Genomic DNA, 22,360 nt, shown 5'->3' on the forward strand with positions numbered 1-22,360 from the left:
ACTGTGGTCATCTGGAGAGTGAGCCAGTAGAAAGAAAATTTCTCTAACTGTGCTGTTCAAATAAATTAAAACATAAAATACTTTTCATTAAAGGATTTGAGCTGTATTGATACTTTCATATGTAATTTTTTATTTCAGTTATCATTTTTTCATTTTTAGTGTACAACTTCAACAAGCATTTCATTTAAAAAATTGATTATTTTCACTGGAGAGGTAGCTCTACAGAAAACAGAAGAAACAAAGAGAAGGATCTTCCATCCACTGGTTCACTCCCAAAGTGGCCACAACAGTCAGAGCTGAGCTGATCCTAAGCCAGGAGCCAGCAGCCAGGAGCTTCTTCCAGGGCTCCCGTGAGGGTGCAGGTCCCAACATTTTGGGCTGCTTTCTCAGGCCACAAGCAGGGAGCTGGACAGGAAGTGGAGTAGCCAGGACACAAACCAGTGCCCATATAGGATCCTGGTATTTTGCAAGGGGAGGATTAGCCAACTGAGCCATGGCACTGTGCTCTAATAAGCATTTCTTTTTTAAGGTTGGAGTAGTGAGATGAATACTCTGTTTATTCTTGTCTTGGAAAAAACTACTTGTCCCTTATTTCTGAAGGATATCATTGTTGGATATACTATTTTTCCTCAGCTATTTTTTTTTTTCATTCAGGACTTTGAATGTATTATCCTGTTCTTTATCTGTAAGATTACTGCTGGTATGTGTGTCTTTAGTCTAACAGGAACTCCTTTGTGAACTGATGCTTTTCTCTTGTTTCTAAAACTCTATTTTGTGCTTCTGACAGCTGAGTATAATATATTTTGGAAGTGGTCATTTTAGGTTGAATCTTTTAAGAGACACTCAGAACTAGGATGACCCGAGTGCCCGCACACTTCTGAAGATTGAGAATATGTTCAGCAATTACTCCTTTGAGTAGATTTTCTATGCCTTTTCCCTTCTAGTTTCCTTCTACAATGCTATTACATGGAATTTCCCTCTCTGAAGGGTGTCCCATAAGAGTGAAGTTTCTTCACTGCTTTTTGTTGATTTTTTAAAATATTTGTCCAACAGGGTTATTTTAAAAGACTGTCTTCAACTTCACATATTTGGCATGAGCCATTCTGCTGTTGAAACTCTCCAATGCATTTTTTTATTTCATTTATTGAATTTTATAGTTTCAAGATCTTTGGTTGGTTCTTCAAAAACCAGAATTTATCTGATTTTCCTTGACAGACACAGAAAGGAGAGACAAAGAGATAGGGGAGGGATGAAAAGAAGAACAGATGGGGGCTCCCACGCACAGGTTCACTCCCCAGAGGCTGCAGCCAGGATCAAAAGCAAGAGGTAGGACCTCAGACCAGTACCTACCACCTGAGCAGCTGAAACCCAGCTACCTGGTGCCTCCCAGACTGGATGTACATCATCAGCTGGAAACTGGAGCCAGGTACACTAGGCACTACAGTAGGCTACATGGGATGCTAAACTGCTATCTTAAGAACCAGGCCAAATGCCCACCAACACTTTGCTAAATTTCTCATTTTTATCATGAACTGATTTCCTAATTTGGTTAGATTATTTGTACTCTTCAGTATCAGTTTCCTTATCATCATATCAAATTCTTCAAGTTCCTCTTATCATATGGGGTCTGTTACTAGAGTTTTTGTATTTCTTTAGAGATGCCATGTTACCCGTGTTTTTCATGTTTTTGATATCACATTTGTTTTTGTGCATATGTTACATTAAATTGGCTCACCCATTTTACAGGGTAACTTTCTAGTATAAAACTTTCTCCTGGTGATGTGTCTGAGAGTACTGGTTAGGTAAATTCACTAGCTGTTGTGCCAGCTAGGTGCTTCCGTAGTGGTTGTATAATTTGTTCAGATAACTAACCTTTGTGAGGTCTGCATGTATGTCAAGTGTCCTAGGCTGCAAGGGTTGTGTGACTGCACCACTAGCTAGGACGGAGCTGTCAGAAGGCCTAAGCTTACTATCTGTTCTAGACATAGTACATGGGGATAAGACCATGCAGTGGGCCCTCATGTGTGTAGTCCAACATGCCCAGCAATAGTCTGATGGCGCATCACAGCACAGAACCAAGAGGGGGCACCTGTCAGAGCCCCAGGGCTTCTGGGGAGCAACCAACTCAGAGGCAGCTGCCTAGCTGTTTCTCGGGGGTGATGACAGATAGGTGGACTATTCACCTGTTTCCCGGGGCTTCAGCAGACTGGACTGCTCAGCTGCTTCTTTGGGCTAAATAAAGCCAAAATGATCTACTTCGCTACTTTCTGGAACTCCTCGGGGCTGAGTCTTCCAAGTAACACAAAAGGTAATTAAAATCTTGATTCAAAATATATAGAAAATCAGTGAGAACAATATAGCAGAATGGAATTAGAGGAATCCAAACAGGAAAGCAGAAAGTCAAGTTTGCAAATAACCTGATTCTATATAGACAGACTCCAGGGGTGTCGGGGGGGGGGGGATAGAACTTATAAACAAATTCAATATGGTTACAAGATAAATATAATTTACACACCAATAGTGAAATGGCTACGAAAAAAATCAAGAAAGCAATCCCAGAGTAACTGCAAAGTCAAACAAAATGTCCAAGAACATACTTAGCCAAGAAAGCGAATGGTAACTACAATGAATGTAACACTAATGAAAGAAATCTAAGAACGGCATTATTCCAAGTTCCTGGATTGTAAAAACTAACATCAGTAAAAAATTCATACTACACAAACAGTCCACAGATTCAATGCAATTCCTATTAAAACACTGACATTTTTAAAAAATGGAAACAATACTCTAACAATGTATATGAAATCATAAAAGATCTTGGGGAAAAAAGTAAATAAAAAGAACATTATAGCACGTAAAGCCACCACCTGTAATACCGGCATCCTATAAGGGCATCAGTTTGTGTACTGGTCTCTCTAACTCCATCCAGCTTCCTGCTAATGCCTTAGGAAAAACAGTAGATGGCACAAGTGGTTGGACCCCTGTCAGCCACATGGGAGACCCGAATAAATCTCCTAAATTTGGCCTAGCTCAACCCTTGCCACTGTACCTATCTGGGGAATAAACCAGAGGATGGAAGATCTCTTCATGATCCTCTAACTCTTGAAATAAATAAGTCAATCCTTAAAACATGTATGTGTGTATCTACAGCCATGTACACACACATTACAAAGCTATAATAACTAAAATAGCACAGCACTGGCATAAAAAGAGGCAACACAAGAGTTCACTGGCATAGAACAGAAGGCCCAAGAAAACAGTACATATTTACAGCCAAATGATTTACCACAAAAAATATTACCAACATACACTGGGGGAAGAAAAGCCTCTTCAACAATGATGCTGAAAAAACTGGGTATCTATATGCAGAATGAAGAAACCTGACTCCCATCTCTCATAAAGACTGACTCAAATAACTTAAAGACACAGTTCTAAAAAATTATTTTATCTTTATTGGAAAGGCAGATTTACAGAGAGAAGGAGAAACAGAGAGATCTTCAGTCCTATGGATCACCCCTCAAATAGATGAAATGGCTGGAGCCGAGCTGATCCCAGGTCAGGAGCTTCTTCTGGGTCTCCCACATGGGTACAGAGTCCGAAGGCTTTGGGCCATCCTCTACTGCTTTCCCAGGCTACAAGCAGGAAGCTAGGAGGGAGTGGAGTAGCTGGGATACGAACCAGCAACCATATGGGATGTCAGCAGTTGCAAAAGCAAGGATTTAGCCACTAGGCTGTCACACTGGATGCATAAGATACTTTTAAGACATGAAATCACCAAAACAAATGAGGAATTCCTCTAGATACATCCATTGCACACAGAACCCACAAAATGGGAGAAAAATACTTGCCAATTTTCTGACAAGGGATTATTCTCCAGGATATATAATGAATCCAACAACAAAACAAACAAATCCACAAAAATTCATTTGAAATATGGGCAAATGACTTAAACAAATATTTATCAAATGACAACACACAGTCAAAAGGTACATGAAGAATGTTCAACATCAAGTCCAAGCTCTGGCTGCTGCCTCCAGCTTGTTGCTAATGCACACCCTGAGAGGCAGCCAGCAATGGCTCAAGTAGTCCCTGCCATCCATCTGCAACTGAGCTCCTGGCTCAAGGCTCTAGCCTAGCCCAGCCCAGGCTGCTGCAGGCACTGGAGATACGAACCAGCAGATGAGAGATCTCTTTCCATCTCCTCTTTGTCATATGTTTCTCCTTTCAAATAAATACACAAGTAAACATAAAAATAAAAACTAAGACACCTCTCTCCAGGTAGAACGGTTACTATAAAAAACAAAAAATAGATACTGGTAAGAAAGGAGTGGGAACAACTCTCACACAGTGTGGTGGAAGGCAAACGAGCACACACTTTATGGGAAAAAATGCTTACGTTTTTCAAAAACTCAAAGAATTATCAAATGCTCCATCAATCCTTTAACCAGGTATGTATCTCAAAGAACTGAAATCAGTATACTAACGGCAAACGTGAACTCATAAAATGATTGCACCACTATTCACAAAAGTTGAGATACAGAAACAAATAAAATATCTACTCATCGATGGACAAAAGCAGATACAAAAATAGTGCAGTTGTAGTTTTGAATTGGATGCCTATAACATTATAAACATTTAGTAACCAGTAAGGAAAGGCAAACTTTTTTTTTTCACTCTTAACATCAAATAAACACAATGCAATAAATACAAAAGGCATATGTTCTCAGAAAACTACTGCTGGCACTGAGCAATATATTTATCAGTGTGACAGGATAAAATTGATGCTTTCACTTTTTCATCCTCCCCCAAAAATCATACAAAACCATTGAGAAAAGAAATAAAACTTCATTTTTAGTAAGACCAGGAAACAAACCACAAAATGAGTAGAAAAGCTGCCAAAAGCAAAAGAGATGAAGTAGAAGACATGCTCTAGGCAAAATGAAATACCAATGCTACAGACATCAGAAAGAAAAAAGTCTTGAAGGTAATGGGCACAAACCATGGTAGTAAACCCCTTATTTCTATCAATGGGAGAGGTTGCTCGGCTCACAGCTGGAACTCTCCTGGATGTGGCCTGGTTCCAAGAAGCAGAAAGGACAGTACTAAAAAGGAATCATACAAACTATATTCACATTGGCATAGAAGAATCCATCTCAATGGCTATGAGAGACAAGGTCCTTTGTACAATGCAAATCTCAAACACTGCCTATCTTGTTTGGGCCACAATAAAAGACAAAAGAAAAAGAAAAATTTAAGCTCCAGAAACACACACACACACACACACGAAAACTGTTGATAAAAAGTAAATGAACGGGACCACCATTTACAGTGCAACCAGTTTTGTCATTGCTTGAGATGCTGGCATCCCATACTGGAATGTCAGTTCCAGTCCCAATTGCTCTGTTTCCAATCCAGCCTGCTAACACAACTGGGAAAGCAGCAGCAGAAAGACCAAATCCAGCACCCTATCAACCTATGTGGGAAACCCGAATAGAGTTCTAGCCTCTTGGCTTCAACTTGGCCCAGCTCCAGCTGTTACAACCATCCGGGGAGTGAAGCAGATGAAAGATTCTTTCCCTTTCCCTGTCACCATATATACATCATCAATTATTACAATTTAACTATGTAATCAACTCAAACTTCGGACGTACAGGTTATATAATGTTATTAATAACAATGAACTGTATAATCAATCACTTACCTCTGACTCATATTTTATTTTTTCCTCTTCTAAAATACGTGCAAACTCTTCTTTCTGGTGTTCAAACTCTGATTTCAGAAATGTATGTTCATAGCGAAGTTTATTATATTCAGCTCTGTACTTCTCTACTTCCTAAATTAAAAGGGGATGGCATTTTATGACTTATTTATAAATTAATTTATAAACACTCCAAAACTCCCTTTGACAAACATAATTTTAAATTATAGAATACTAAGTCATTCTAAAAGTAAAAAAAAAAATTATCAAAAACATAAGCATACTTCAGAAAGGCTTTCATAATATCCCATATACGGAAGCAGTACACACAAAGCAAATTATCATTCAATTAATATTTCTTCATTGATTCTCATTATAATAAAACTACAACATGCCAAAAACCTTGACCTCCGGCCTTAAGAAAATTTTTAAAATGTAACACATGTTTTAAAATAGAGCTAGTTTTCACTGCCTTTTGGAGTTGGACTAGGCATCAGCACTGGGCCCATCAGTTAGGCCACCAGCTGGGACAGGGACAGTCACATGTCAGAACGCACTTTCAGTTCCAACATCTGGTTAATGCACGCCTTGGGAGGCAACAAGTGAGGATGGCTCAACTACTTCAGCATGCAGTGGCAAACCCAGGCTGACCTCTAGGTTGCTGGCTTGAGTCTGGCCAAGACCTACTGCTGGAGGTTATCTGAGGAGTAAACCAGTGAGTGTGAGATGACTGTGTCTCTGCTTTCTACATAATAAAAAACTGAGAAACAGAAATGTTTACTTTGAAATTAAACAACAAAAAAAAGAAATTTTATCAGATGAATTCTAAGTAGGTAAAAGAATATTTGAATATTTAATACAATTACTTAAAATTCAATCAAGTATTACAATGAAAATTCAACTCAACATATCAGCCTCAAGAATGTAAGTAGTGCCATCTTTCCTGATGAACGGGGAGCATGTACAATTCCCTGTGGCGTCCCATCCTGTTTTCTAACACTCCGCAGAAGATACTGGTGTGCTAGACACTCAACAAAACAAGCAATAGGGCAGAAGGATGCAGGAATCTTCAACTAGCGTGAGAAAACTACTTCACAGGGCAGGCATGTTTCCTAAAATACTCAGCTCAGTTATTCTCTACCTTAAAGTTTTCTAAGAAAAGAAAATGGATTTCAGGGTTTTATTAACAACATATTTTCCTTTGATTGACAGAAAACAATTTTAAATTGAGGTACAGCTTTTTTGTGTGTGCTTTCCACAAACTTTTAAAACACTCCTAAAATGCATGGAGTTCAATTTATTTTTTCATTTTCCATGTACTTTTTAAAGTACCTCCTTATAGCATATTAGAAAATGGAATGGGGGCCGACTCAATGGCTCAACTTGGCTAATCCTTCGCCTGCAAGGGCTGGCATCCCATATGGGTGCCAGTTTGTGTCCTGATGTTCCACTTCCCATCCAGCTCCCTGCTTGTGACCTGGAAAAGCAGCAGAACAAGGCCAGAACCTTGGGACCCTGCACTGGCATGGGAAACTCAGAGGGGCCTCCTGGTTGCTGGTTTTGGATCAGCTCACCTCTGGCTGCTGTGGCCATTTGGAAAGTGAACCAACAGATGGAAGATTTTTCTCTCTCTTCCTCTCTATCGATCTGTCTTTTCAATAAAACTAAGTAGATCTACATAAAAAAAGAAAAAAGGAAAAGAAGGCAGTATATACCAGAAAGAAAATAAATACACTGAGTTAAGAGAGATCCAGTGTTTTAAGTGAGGATATGAAAAAGTACCATATTAAATAGGGAAATGGGGGTCCATAACAATGACTCAACAGGCTTACTCTCCCCCTGCAAGTGTGGGCACCGGTTCATGTCCCAGCTGCTCCACTTCCCATCTAGTTCCCTGCTTATGGCCTGGGAAAGCAGCAGAGAATGGTCAAAGCCTTGGGAACCTACACCCGTGTGGGAGGCCTAGAAGAAGCTCCTGGCTCCTGGCTTCAGATTGGTTCAGCTGCAGCCACTGCAGGCATTTGGGAATGTACCAGCTAATTGGAGATCCTTCTCTGTTTCTACTGTTCTCTGTAAATCTGCCTTTCCAATAAATCTTTGAAAACACATAAATAAAATAAATAGGGAAATGGCATCTTTGAGAACACTGATATTTTAACAAACTAACAAGAGGTTAGCCAAGGGCTAGCTAGAGGAGATTACTGAAGGTCCATGTGATTGCAGAGCTAGGAATCTAAAACCGCAGCACTTTAGAAATACCAAAGGACAGCAGGAGGCCAGTACAGATTGAAAAAAGGAGCTCAGACAAGTAACGAAGTCCACTCCTGTGAGGCCTTAGTGGCCACTGGGCTTTAAGGGGAAACTTTGCAGGGTTTTGAACCAAAGAATGATACTTTCCATCAAGACTTTCACAGACACTTAAGGATAAACACACAGTTCTCCCAGAGAAATTACTTACTTCATCCAGAGTCCGAAAACGTTCTCTCATTGGAGCCTCCAATTCTTGCTGTATTTCAGTTCTTAACAATTCCAGTTTTTGTGGAGTCAATACCTAATATTTAGAGAAATATAAACAATTATAAATATAAAATCACAAATATTTAAACCAGCAATTTAACAAATTTCAAAGCCTCTTTCTTCTGCAGGGTAATATAATTCAATTCATAGATATTTCTTAAAGTAACTTCATTTGCAGCAATTACTACATGACCAGAATCATAATTTGAAGCAATATTTTATAGAAATTCAATTCCAGGGCCATCACTATGATACAACAGGTTAGGCTGCCACTTGTGAGGCCCGAGTGCCCGTTCATGTCCTGCCAGCTCCATTCTTGACCCAGCATCCCAGTAACGAATCTGGGAAAGCAGTAGAAGACCCTAAGCACCTGGATCCCTGCCATTCACGCAGCAGATGGCGAAGAAACTCCTGGCTTGGGCCCACCTCTAACTGCTGTGGTCATCTGGCTTACTCTCTCTCCCTGTCGCTGTTAATTCTGCCTTTCAGATAAATAAAAATAAAGCTTTAAAAAAAAAAAAAAAAAAAAAAACACCTTAATTCCAGGAATTCAGAGATGTAAAAAATTCTACAAACATGAAGTAAACAGCCGCTTATTATCATTACTATTGTAACAATTAAGTTGGCAGCTAAGTTTACCGTGTTAGATACAAAGGACTACGTATTTTTCAAAGCAGGCAAATAAAGGTATAATAATGTTGAATCAAAAAATTTTCTCCTGACTTACTTCTAATCAGGAAGTGCTGACTTTTTACTCTATCAAAACTGATTTGGGGGAAAAAAAAAAACCCTACCATACTAACAGAACTCATTTCAAAAAGTTCAGATTTATATAAGCTGTAAAAGAGTAGACAGCCTTTGACATATTCCCAATACTTCCCACCATAGCATAACATAAAGGAGCACTTAAATTATAGAATGATAACAAATATTTGTTATTAAAAAAAAAAAACCACAATTTGGAGCTGGCACTGTGGTATAGGGATTTAGCCGTTACTTTGCAGTGCCAGCATCCCATACAGACTCCTGTTCAAGCTCTGGCTGCTCCATTTCTGATGTAGCTTCCTGTTTACATGCCTGAGAAAGCAGCACAGGATGACCCAACTCCTTGGGCCCCTATTTCCACATAGAGTGAGGTCTTCCATCCACTGGTTCACTCCCCAAGTATTTGGCAACTGTTAGGACTGAGCCAGGTCAAAGCCAAGGACCTGGAACTGCATCTAGGTCTCCCATAAGGGTGACAGATCCAAGTACTGAAACCATCTTTCACTGCTTTCTTGGACACATTAATGGCACTGGATCAGGAATAGGAGGAATATAAACTGGGGTGCCAATATTGCAGGTAATGGCTGAGCCCAGTATGCTACAAAGCTAGGCCCTAAGGAAGCCAAATTTAGAAATAAACAGGGCCCAGAGTGGTGGCCTAGCAGCTGAAATCCTCACCTTGAACGCACCAGGATCCCATACGGTCACCGCTTCTAATCCCACCAGCCCCACTTTCCATCCAGCTCCCTGCAGTTGAGGACGGCCCAAAGCCTTGGGCTCCTGCACCTGCTTGGGAGACCTGGAAGAAGTTCCTGGCTCCTGGCTCCTGGCTTTGGATCGGCTCAGCTCCGGCAGTTGCGGTCACTTGGGGAATGAATCATCAGAAGGAAGATCTTCCTCTCTGTCTTTCCTTCTCTCTATCTGACTTTGCAATAAAAATAAATAAATCTTTTAAAAAACAAATAAGTAAAAAATAAACAGCAGGCAGGCACTTGGCTGAGTAAGAGATGCCTCTTGGGATGCCCCTATTCTCTATCACAGTGATTGGATTTAAATTCTGGCTTGGCTCTCAATTCCAGCCTCACGCTAATGTACACACCGGAAGCAGTGAGTAACAGCTTAAGTAGTTGGTTCCGAGTCACCCATGTGTCAAACCAAGACTGAGTTCTCAGTTACTTTGGCCTTGTCAGATCCCAGCTGCAGCAATCAGAAGTAAAACATTAGGAGGGAGACCTCTCAGCCAGCAAGAAAGCCAGACTTATTCATGGGGGCCTGGAGGATGCTGCCTGTGGAGGTGTTCAGGGACCTGGGGGCTCCCACCCAGGCAGGCAAAGTGAGCCTGGGGATTTCCAAACATGCTTGATCCCAGGCAGAATGTGGGAGGAGAGCCCTATATTAGCAATGCTGGCATGGTGTGCTGGTAGACTGGGCTTGAGCAACGGTGACTGTGCTTAGATCTTGGGTGAGCAGAGGGATAGGTTTCCAGGCTAGCACACTTGCCAGGAGCTTAGGTCCCTGGTGGGCAGGCAGAGCCCCAGGCCAGCATGCTACTCCACTGGAACAAATTTGGGAAGTCTGGGCTGCAGACCCCATGAGTTCCCAGGTGCAGGGACAATGGATTGTTCAGGGAAGGCGGTAGAGGACTGTATGAGAGGAAAGACCAATGAGGGGTATGTTGCAGATGAGGAATGACTGCTGGGGACTGCCACAAGGCCACTGCACTTGCAGGTAAGTGAGAGGGCTAAGGTCAAGCTGGAGGACCTTTCTGGGTCAGACCAATGTACTGGCCACATGGAGACCTCAGCTGGGATAGTTAGCTTCAACCACCAACAACCACCAACACACCGGGGGCCTACCTGGCAGGGCTAGATCGCAGTACCTACTAGTGAGTGCCAGAACAGGGGACAGATCATGTTAGACTGGGCCATGACACTAATCAGCATGCAAGAAAACCACGTCGGGGGCAGATTCTGAGGCGATATGTGGATTCTCCCCTGTGGAATTGCAATGTCGACTGGTTTGCTCAGATGCTGCGGGTAGTGACAGGCTAAGGAAGGCAGGACCATGGAATCTCAAGATGCTCATGGGTCCTGAGGCTGGGAACAGATCAGGCTGGTTCAGGCTGCAGCACCCACAGGCACACCCAAGAATAGGGTCGGGGGCAGGCCAGGCCACAACATCCATCAGCTCCCACAAAGGCTTAGACAGAGTGGGCAGACTATGGTGGGTGAGAGCCCAAAACCCACTGGCACATGTGAGATCTGGGTCTGGGAGTGAGTCTGGTGGAGGATCTTGGTGAACTCCCCTGGTGGGACGTAGCTTCTGCTGGTGAGCATGTGATTCAGGCCTGGGTGTTGGTCAGACCAGGTAAGGCAGCTTCACACGTCAGTAAGTGAGTTAGTTCTCGGGGAAGCAGACCAGGCAGTGCCAGGCCAAGCTTATCCAACTGACATGTGCAGGAGCCAGGACTGAGTGTGGGCTATGCTACGGGAGGATATCCACCTACAGGTATGCATGAGAGCCAAGGATGGGAGTAGAGTGGGAAGAGCTAGGTTTCAGCACCCACCAATGAGATTTGGGATTGGGGGCAAGCCGAGCCAGACCAGGCTGCAGCATTAGACAACAAAGACCAAGATGGGGGATGAACTATATGAGTCTGAGTTAGTGCAACCTTGGCACACGGAAGATTTGTATCTGGGAGCGGGCCTGGTAGGGGAGCTAAGGAGATACCCCAGCTTGGGTGTGGTTCCCACTGGCAGGTGTGAGAACCAGAATGGGTGTGGTGAACCGGGGCTGGACATGACGGCAGTATACCCTGGCATGGATGTGGACTGGGTCATGGGTTTGCCAAACTGGACTAGACTCCAGCACCCCCTGGTGCTCCTAAGAGCCAAGGTGAGTATACAATTGGCTGGGCTAGGTTTCTCCCCCTGCTGAACCAAGTAAGAGCTGGGTCTGGGGAGTGGACAACGGTGGCTAGGCCGTAGCACCCAACAGTAAGAATTGGAATGAGTGTAGGTCAGCTGGGCATGGACGCTATTCATATCAAGACAGGAGTTGGGCTAAGTACCAACCAGTGTATGTGAGATCTGCCGCTGGAAGGTGGCCTGACAGAGGAGCTTGGGGAACTCCTCCATCAGGATGCAGTCCCTGCAGGTGAGTGCAGGAACCAGGAATGAAAACAGCCCAGATCAGGTCAGGTTACAGTACCCACTGGTATACACGTGGGTCAGGTCTGGGGGCAGGCCAGGCTGGGCCAGTTTATAACACCTATTGGCAGATATGAGAACCATGATAGGTTGTAGAACAGGCCAGGTTGGGTCACGGCACCATCCAGCTCATATTAGGGCTGGAACTTAGGGCAGCCAAGGTTTAGCTAGATTGCAACAACCAACTGTATGAGCTGCAACTGGGGGTAGGCAAGGCCAGGCCAGGCTACAGCACCTACCTCAAACGCCAAGGTAAGGCAAGCCATGCCAGACTGAACCACTGGACTCAACTCCAACCCTATGGAGAATCTTAGGGTCTGTGGTCTGACCATGGAGTGCATGTGTCAGAACAGACTTCCTTGGTTGTTTAAGATGATGCATTGGACAGCACATCCAGACGCACATGTGAGACATGACAACCAGTTCATTACAGCCTGCAGAGAATATCTAGTACCATGGAGGGCAGAACAAATTGGAGAATTCTCCCAGCCAAGTACTGACAGCAAGTATCTGGGCGAATGGAAACTCTGTGGTATACTGTGTCAGCCAATTGGAAGGATACGGATTTCTTTATCTTTGGGGCAATGAAATCAACAACATTTCAGAACTATCGAAACCACTTAAGCGGAACCTTCGGAGCATGCGCCACATCAGGGACCCTGGGATGACACAGGGTGGCTGTGCCCCATACCGAGGTTCTGATGTAGTTAGGATGCTCGGTGTGGCTTCTCTCATTCTTTCCTCTCTTCCCCCAGATACAGGAAGGAAAAGAAAATTGAAAGCAATGGTCTCATCTACTTTCCCCTGTTCCTCGACTCTTCCCACACATGCATGCATCTTTCTCAACTATGTAAACATCATCAAAAATTTAAAAAGAGAAAGATGGAAGATCTCGCTCTCACAATTTTTTTAGGACCTGGTGTGGTAGCCTAGCAGCTAAAGTCCTTGCCTTGAACGTGCTGGAATCCCATATGGCACCAGTTCTAATTCCGGCAGTCCCATTTCCCATCCAGCTCCCTGCTTGTGGCTTGGGAAAGCATTCGAGGATGCCTCAAAGCCCAGGGACCCTACATCCACATGAGACACCTGAAAGAGGCTCCGGGCTCCTGGCTTCAGACCGGCTCAGCTCTGGCCATTGCAGCCACTTGGGAAGTGACTCACTGGATGGAAGGTTTTCCTCTCTGTCTCTCCTTCTCTCTGTATATCTGACTTTCCAATTTAAAACTTTTTTTTTAAATAAAATAAATAAATATAACAATTTTTGAGTGAAAAGACTTATGGTAAAATTAAGGAAATCTGGGAAAAGATATCAGAACTTATTAAGGAATAAATATTTCCAGGTACAATAAAGTCCCTATAGTGCTGTTTTAGCATATTATAGAGATACACACTGAATTAATCAGGGTTGGAGTAATAAAAATTGATTCAAATAACTCTAGAGGGATTGAAAAAGCAGGAGAGGGCCCGACGGCGTGGCCTACCAGCTAAAGTCCTCGCCTTGAAAGCCCCGGGATCCCATATGGGCGCCGGTTCTAATCCCGGCAGCTCCACTTCCCATCCAGCTCCCTGCTTGTGGCCTGGGAAAGCAGTCGAGGACGGCCCAAAGCTTTGGGACCCTGCACCCGTGTGGGAGACCCGGAAGAGGTTCCAGGTTCCTGGCTTCAGATTGGCGCGTACCGGCCCGTTGCGCTCACATGGGGAGTGAATCATCGGATGGAAGATCTTCCTCTCTGTCTCTCCTCCTCTCTGTATATCCGGCTTTCCAATAATAATAATAAAATTTAAAAAAAAAAGAAAAAGCAGGAGAAAGGAATTTAGATAAAACAAGACTGACTCCATGATAATTTTTTAATTTAGAAGCAGAGAGACAAAAAGAGGCGATACAGAGAAATGTTCCCAAATGGTTCATTCCCCAAACGACCCCAAGAGCCAGAGCCTGGCAGCTGAAACCAGGAGCCAGGAACTCAATCTGGATCTCCCACATGAGTAGCAGAACCTCGAGAACACGGGCCGCCTTCTGTTACAAACCCAGGCACATTAGCAGGGAGCTCAGAGGGCCAACGTCAAGATGGCAGTTACTGATGCCAGGTGACAGGCATGTGGGAACCTATTCACTCACTACACTTCTGTACATGTTGGGCATCTCTACATTTCCGTATATGTTTATAAATTCCACAAGTAAAAGTTAATTAAAAATAAAAAGACTTCCTTGTCACCAGAGAATGACAGCGGAGTTTATTTCCATAGGTTTGACTAACAGGGAATTTCAGCAAGGACCAAAGGAAAACAGTAATATTCTGAGGGCAGGAAGACACAGAAGCACTGCTTGTGACTGGCTAGGTGGGCAGTCGGCGGCTGGGGTGAGTCACAGCTTACTACCACATCAAGTGAAACTCAGCACATCGCAGGTCGTGGAAAGGCAGACGGCACAGCACAAGCGAACAACCACAGACAGTGCCTGGCGCAGAATCTTGCAACCCACACTGACCGTGGCTCTGAAAGACCACCAGATAGAGGCAAAGAGCGTGAGGGGATACCATGCAGGAGCACACTCCTTTCTCCCAATCTCCTGTAGGGTGCCAAAATAGGTGACACGAAGCCACTGATCCGAACGTTCCCACTCCGGCAACTGCATAGTGATGGCATACCCCTGACCCTGCACTGACACAGTTGGGAGGCTCTATTTGGAGCAGGGAGCCTGAGGGCAGCAGCATGTACAAAACCCCCAACCCCATCGCATTCAACAGGCCCCAAGCAGAGGGGCTGCAACCAGAGGGGCTGCAGCAAGAAACACTGCTCTTCATGCAGCTGGAGCTGACTCCAGTAACTGCAGGGAGGTTCAGCACTTATGCCCGTGGGAGCAATCCACACACAGACTGAAAATTCAGGGACTGCACAATAGTGTGTGGTGTGTATGTGACTGGGTTACTGAGCACACAGCGAACTACATAGATCTGTCGCATGGCCCGTGAGTTGGCATGGGTGGGTTCTAGTACCAGTGGACAGACCTCCAGAATCAATCACCTGGTAAGAGAGCAGGTCGACAGTGATTTCAGCACAGTCATGATCTCTGGCACCACTGCACTAACTAAAGAGGAGACCCACAATGCCCAGTCTACTGTCACCCTGGACTTGGACCACACTCGAGCACAGATCACAGTCTGCCACCTTCATCTACCTGCCACTTCCATGCATCCATGGAAGGAGCAGTGATTGCGTCAAGACAAAAAGACATAGTTCAAGGGCCCAGCACGATAGTGTAGTGGTTAAAGTCCTCGGCTTGCACGCACCAGGATCCCATATGGGTGCCGGTTCTAATCCCGGCAGCTCCACTTCCCATCCAGCTCCCTGCTAGTGGCCTGGGAAAGCAGTGGAGGACAGCCCAAGGCCTTGGGACCCTGCACCTGTGTGGGAGACCCAGAAGAGGCTCCTGGCTTCGGACCAGCTCAGGTCCAGCCATTGCAGCCACTTGGGGAGTGAATCATCGGATGGAAGATCTTCCTCTCTGTCTCTCCTCCTCTCTGCATATCTGCCTTTCCAATAAAAATAATTAAGTCTTAAAAAAAAAAAGACATAGTTCAAGTAGAAAGCTACCCAAGGAGTAAGACTCGTGCTGGTACATACAAATGACTAAAAATAAGCAGAGACATGTAAGAAACAAGCAAGGAATACACAACACTGCAATATTAGAATCGGAAGATGAAGAGACTGATAGAATGTACAACTATGAATGCAGAAATGACAAAGCACACACAAGAATTAAGAAAATACATTCCAGACATGAAAAGCTCACCTACAGAGAAATCAAACTAAAATATTAGAAATGCAGAATTCAATACGCCAAATAAAATGCAGTGGAGAACCTTAACAACAGAGTTAGCAACTATAAGGTGTAAGAATCTCCTTATCTAAAAGGTATTACTTGGGGGCCTGGTGCAGTAGCCTAGTGACTAACACCCTTGCCTTACATGCACCAGGATCCCATATGGGCACTGGTTTGTACGCAGGCTGCTCCACTTCCCATCCAGCTCCCTGCTTGTGGCCTGGGAAAGCAGTGGAGGACGGCCCAAAGCTTTGGGAACCTGTACCCGTGTGGAAGACCTGGAAGAAAGTCCTTAATCCTGGCTTCAGATCGGCTCAGCTCTGGCCATTGTGGCTCACTTGGGGAGTGAACCAGTGAATGGAAGATCTTTCTTTTTGTCTCTTCTTCTCTCTATAAATCTGCCTTTCCAATAAAATAAATTCCCTAATACAGAAAAGGAAAAGAGTATTTATGGAAAGGAAGCACAGAGAACTCTGACTACTGATAACCAGAAATGATTTTCAGTGCAATAAATACTCAAGCTTTCAGGCCCAGTGAGGTAGCCTAGTGGCTGGCGTCCTTGCCTTGCACATGCTGGGATCCCATAATGGCACTGGTTCTAATCCTGACGGCCCTGCTCCCCATCCAGCTCCCTGCTTGTGGCCTGGGAAAGCAGTCGAGGACAGCCCAAAGCTTTGGGACCCTGCACCCACGTGGGAGACCTGGAAGAAGTTCCTGGCTCCTGGCTTTGGATTGGCTCAGCTCTGGCAGTGTGGCCACTTGGGGAGTGAATCAACAGACAGAAGATCTTCCTTTGTCTCTCCTCTCTGTACATTTGACTTCAAATAAACAAATAAATCTTAAAAAAAAAAAAATTTCAAGCTTTCCAAAGCTAAACACAAAGATTCTAAAACAAAGTCCCAGGGCAATGGATCAGTGGCTTAAATTCTCAAGCTGGGATCCCACATGAGCATCGATTTGTGTTTCTGCTGCTGCACTTCCCACCCAGCAACCCGTTTATGACTTGGGAAGGTAGCAGAGGACAGCCAAACCCTTGGGACCCTGCACCCATGTTGGAGAGCTGGAAGAGGCTTCTGGCTTCAGATCAGCGCAGCTCCAGCCATTGCAGCCACTAGAGCAGTGCACCAACGGACTGAAGATCTTTCTGGCTGCATCTCCTTCTCCCTGTAAACATGCCTTTCCAATAAAAATAAACAAACCTTAAATATATATGTGACACCAGTGATGAGAGGCTTGCCCATCAGATTAGTAGCTGATTCTCATCAGGAAGCACAGCCTAGGAGACAACGGAGAGACACTGTCCAGGTCCTAAACAACAAAACCAGCACTCCAGAATGCTACACTTATGCAGGAAGGCAAAAGAAACAGACCTTGCTATCATCCATCTAGCCTGCATGATGCTGAAGCAAGATGACAATCCCCCACTCAAAGATGGTGAAGACAAAACTTGTTGTAAAAGGCAGAAAAAAAAAAAGAAACCCAAAACAAACAATGATTATATATGGAAAAGTGCAGGACCATGTCATTACCTTTCAACAATAGCCAGAATATAAATAGCCTCAACTCCCCCAATCAAATGGGTTAAAAAGCAAGACCTATCTATGTACTGCCCACAAGAAACACATCTCATCAACAAAGATAAACACAGGTTCAAAGTGAAAGGATGGGAAAAGATATTCAACGTCAACAGAAAGGAAAAATGAGCAGTATATTCATTCGAAATAGACTAACCCAAAGACTATTAAAAGATATGAAAAGGTCATTGCATAATGAGAAGGTATCAATACAATAAGAAGCAACTATTGTGAAAGCATATAAACCCAACCCCAGGGCAACCGTTAAAACATCTGTTAACAGATCTAACTGGATATACAGTCTCTAATACAGCAATGACTGGGGATTACAATAACCCACTTTCATCAACAGATCTAGATAGAAAATCCACAAAGAAACAGACCTAGGTCCACAGCAGTGAAGAAGTGAACCTAACAAATACCTACAGAACATTTCATCATACAAAATACATTCTTATCTTTAGCTCATGGCATCTCCACGAAAACAGACTACATGCTAGCCATAAAGCAAGGCTCAGTAATTTATTTTTTAAAAAGTGAAACAATACTACGCATCTTTTCTGAATATGATTAATTAGAATTGGAAATAAAAAAAACAGGAAATCCAGAAAACATGCAAACACGGAAACTGAAACACAAACTACCAAATAAACAGTGGGTCACAGAAAAAAATCAGTAAGAAAATCAAAATATTCTTGGAAATGAATAGGATGACAGTACAACGTATCTAAAACTTAAAGGATATGCCAAAACCAGTGTTATGGGGAAAACATAGTTACTAGTGCTTGTATCAAAAACTCTGAAAGGCATCAAATATCAGTGCAGCTAAGGAACCTAGAAAAGCAGCAAATCAAAGCCACAGAGAGTAGAAGAAATAATTAAAATTAGAGCAGAAATAAAATTGAAATAGGTCCCAGCACAATAGCCTAATGGCTAAGGTCTTCTCTTTGCACACACCAGGATCCCATATGGGCACCGGTTCTAATCCCGGCAGCCCTGCTTCCCATCCAGCTCCCTGCTTGTGGTCTGGGAAAGCAGTTGAGACAGCCCAAAGCCTTGGGACCCTGCACCCACGTGGGAGACCTGGAAGAAGCTCCTGGCTCCTGACTTTGGATTGGCTCAGCTCCAGCCATTGCGGTCACTTGGGGAGTGACTCAGCAGACAGAAGATCTTCCTCTCTGTCTCTCCCCCTGTTTATCTGACTGTCCAATAAATATAAATCTTTTTTTAAAAAAAGAAAATTGAAATGAAAAATGATACACATGATCATTAAATTTAAGAGCTGGGTTTTTTTGGAAAAAAAATATGCAAAATAATATGTCACTGCCCCAATCAGCAAAAATAAAGAAAGAGGGAAGAGGCCTAAATCAATAAAATCAGAGCTGAAAAGAGAATATAACCATGGGCAGCACATGGACAGATATATAAAAAATGATCAGGAATTACTGCAAACAGCTATATGCCAACAAACTGGAAAATCAAGAAGAAATGGATAACTTTTTGGACATATGCAATTTATCTAAACTGAGTCATGAGAACACACATACACACACCAAAAAAATCTAAAAAGACCAAAAACTATGATGAAGACTGAATCGGTAGTAAGGATCCTCCTAATAAAGAAATACAGCAGACCAGATGGCTTCACTACTGAATTCTATCAAACTCTTCAATGAGAACTAGCTCCAATTTTTCTCAAGCTATTTGAAATAACCACAAGAGAGGGATCCCCTCAAACACCACAGAGACCAGCATCACTTCACTTCTAAAACTAGAAAAAAATAAAATACAAAGAAAGAAAATTATATACCAATACCCTTAATGAACACAGATGCAAAACTCCTCAACAAAATACTAGCAAATCAATTCCAACAACACATCGGAAAGATCATTCATCTGGACCACAAGGGATTCCTCCTTGATATGCAGGAAGAGCTCCACATATGCAAGTCAATAAACGTATACCACATTAACAAGTGAAACGCAAACCCTATGATTGTCCCAAAAGATGTAGAGAAAGCATTTCAAAAAATGCAACACCCTTTCATAATAACAAGAAAAAAAACCTTAAAGACATTGGGTATAGAAAAACCATTCCTACACACAATCAAGGCAGTCTATGAGAAACCCACAAGCAGCATCATATTGAACAAGGGAAAGCTGGAGGCATCGTCACCAAGATCCAGAACCACCAGACAAGGATGTCCACTCTCACGACTACTGTCCAATACTACCCTGGAAGTTGCAGCCAGGATCATTAGGTAAGAAAAAAAATCAAAGGAATACAAATGAGAAGGGAGGAATTCAAGCTAACCCTGTCTGAGGATGATGCAATCATCTATACAGAGGAACCAAATGACTCCACCAAGGACTACGGGAACTGAGAATAGAACTTGGTCAAGTTGCAAGGATATAAAATTAACACATAAAAACTAAAGCCCTTGTATGCACAAATTACCCCACGGCTCAGAAATAACTTGTAAGATAAGTCCCATTCACAATCACTGCCAAAATATGTAAATATCTTGGAAAAAATTTAACCAAGAACTTGAGGGATCTCATGATGAAAACTATAAAACATTAAGGAAAAATAGAAGACCCCAAAACATGGGAAAACTTGCCATATTCATGGATCAATGGAATTAATATCATAAAATGTCAAGACTGCCAAAAACCATCAGATTCAACAGAATTCAAATCAAAACACCTAAGAATGGCATGCTTTTCAAATCTAGCAAAAAAATGTTAGAATTCATAAGGAAACATGAGAGATAGATCCTAAAATAGCTAAAGCAATCGTACACAACAAAATTAGAATTTGGAAGTATCACAATGCCAGACTTCATGATGAAGGATGGAAATGCAAGTTAAAACCACAATGAGGTTTCACATCACCAGAGTTAGCACAGTTATCATCCAAAAACCAAATGGCAAAAGATGCTGCTGAGGATGAGAAACAATTGGTGCAACTGCAACCTAGTGCAACCATTATGGAAGACAGTATGGAGATTTCTCAGATATCTGAAAACAGATCTACCACATAACCCTGACATTCCACTCCTGGGAACTTACCCAATCAAAATGAAATCAACATATGAGAGTTATCTGAACCCCCCATGTTTATAACAGCTTAATTCACAACAGCTAAGCAACAATCAGTCCAGATGCCCATCAACGGATGCCTAAAGAAAATGTGATACATGTACACTGTGAATACTAACTCACCAAGAAAACGAATGAATTTGCTATACCCAAGCAAGTCTATACAGAGCAGCATCACGCAATGATTTGATTTTAAAATCCTTTACTGATGGAAGTAGAAAGTGGGCTCCTGCCCCAAAGACCTCTCAACCCCGAACTATAGAACAGCAGTATATAAAGCTAGGAGGGAGGGAGGGAGCTAAAGCAAGACTACCTTAGGGATAGAACAACTACTAGTGTTGAAGCCTTCATTGCTGTACTAGGTAAAACTCAATTTTCTCCTTATCATGCTTGAACATCCTAGCCAGGGTGTCAAGCATTCTTGCCAAGCAGGATACAGTTTTCTTGGCCAGGTTACAGTTTCATGGCAGGGAGAAAGAGGGGAGAGGACGGACGTCAGGGGGAGGTATTTCACCTTAGATGGGACCCAGATCAACATGCAGTCCCACATGCCAGTCCTATTATTCCAAATTCTTCTCTTTTGCTAATAAATAAATTTGTGTGAGAAAGACAAATATAATTTCCTTTCCCTGATCTGTAATAACTAACTCAAAAGACTACAGAAGAAAATGTAAGCTCTAACTACAACAGAAACATGCTGGGATTTGATTCTTATGTATATTCTTCATTTACACCTGGGGAACAGAGTAAGCTTTCAAAAATTTTTTTGTTTATTTTTCTCTAATATTAATTTTTACTTGCTACTTGTTGATAATATCACTCAGTGGAGTGTTAAACATAGAAAATATGCACATATAATATTTTAAAAATTGGGGGCCAGTATGGTGGTGTGGCAGGCTAACCTGTTTTCAGCACCAGCATACCATAACGGTGCCAGTTCATGTCTCAGCTGCTCTACTTCACATCCAGTTCCCTGCTCGTGGCCAGAGAAAGCAGCAGAAGACGGCTCAAGTCCTTGGTTCCCTCACCAATGTGGAAACCCAGAAGAAACTCCTGCTTTGGACCAGCTCAGCTCTAGCCATTGTGGCCATTTGGGGAGTAACCAGCAGATAGAAGATCTCTGTTCTCTGCTTCTCCTTTTTAAAAATCTGCCTTTTAAACAAAACCAAGTAATTTTTTTTTAAATCAAAAATTGAAAAAATGATTGGTTTTAGTCTTCAAAATGCTTAGTGGTTTCATTTTTCTACACTGCTGTTCAAACAAGACTTCTGATTTTATGACAATTACCTAGGACATAATATTTGCTACAAAATGGGAAGAACTACAACCAGTATTAAAAATCTTTTTTCAAAAAAAAATAATAAAAAGATTTCTATTTCCATCAAAGACAGAGTTAAGAGACTAAATTTACTTTCTTGCCTGAAACTAATAGAATAATAGAGAAAAACTAACGGTTTTCAAGATACAGGCTATAAAGCAAAAGGATTATCTAGTTAACTGTATATTTAAACCCCAAACAAAAATCAACTGCAATGCAGTTTGAACGTACTGATAACTGAGGTTTTCCTAAATATGAAAAGCTGGGGACTGGAAGAGATGTCTCAGGATCACTCTTTCCAGGAAACAGCTCATATTCATTCATTTTTAGAGAGCCTGCCCCTTTTCACATGGT

General features: G+C 42.7%; 1 protein-coding gene across 3 annotated transcripts in view; it reads right to left on the minus strand.

The window, feature by feature from the left end:
* CEP83 (centrosomal protein 83) overlaps positions 1-22,360 on the minus strand; it is a 201,972-nt gene that overhangs the window by 62,364 nt on the left and 117,248 nt on the right. For all 3 annotated transcript variants that reach the window (XM_058673888.1, XM_058673887.1, XM_004583104.3), the window contains exons 4-5: positions 8,157-8,249; positions 5,702-5,833 (exon numbers count right to left, since the gene is read on the minus strand). In XM_058673888.1, the coding sequence (XP_058529871.1) occupies positions 5,702-5,833; positions 8,157-8,249 (225 nt within the window). The remainder of the gene's footprint in view (positions 1-5,701; positions 5,834-8,156; positions 8,250-22,360) is intronic.

The sequence above is a fragment of the Ochotona princeps genome, chromosome 15 (genome assembly GCF_030435755.1).
Source record: "Ochotona princeps isolate mOchPri1 chromosome 15, mOchPri1.hap1, whole genome shotgun sequence".
NCBI classification, from domain to species: domain Eukaryota; kingdom Metazoa; phylum Chordata; class Mammalia; order Lagomorpha; family Ochotonidae; genus Ochotona; species Ochotona princeps.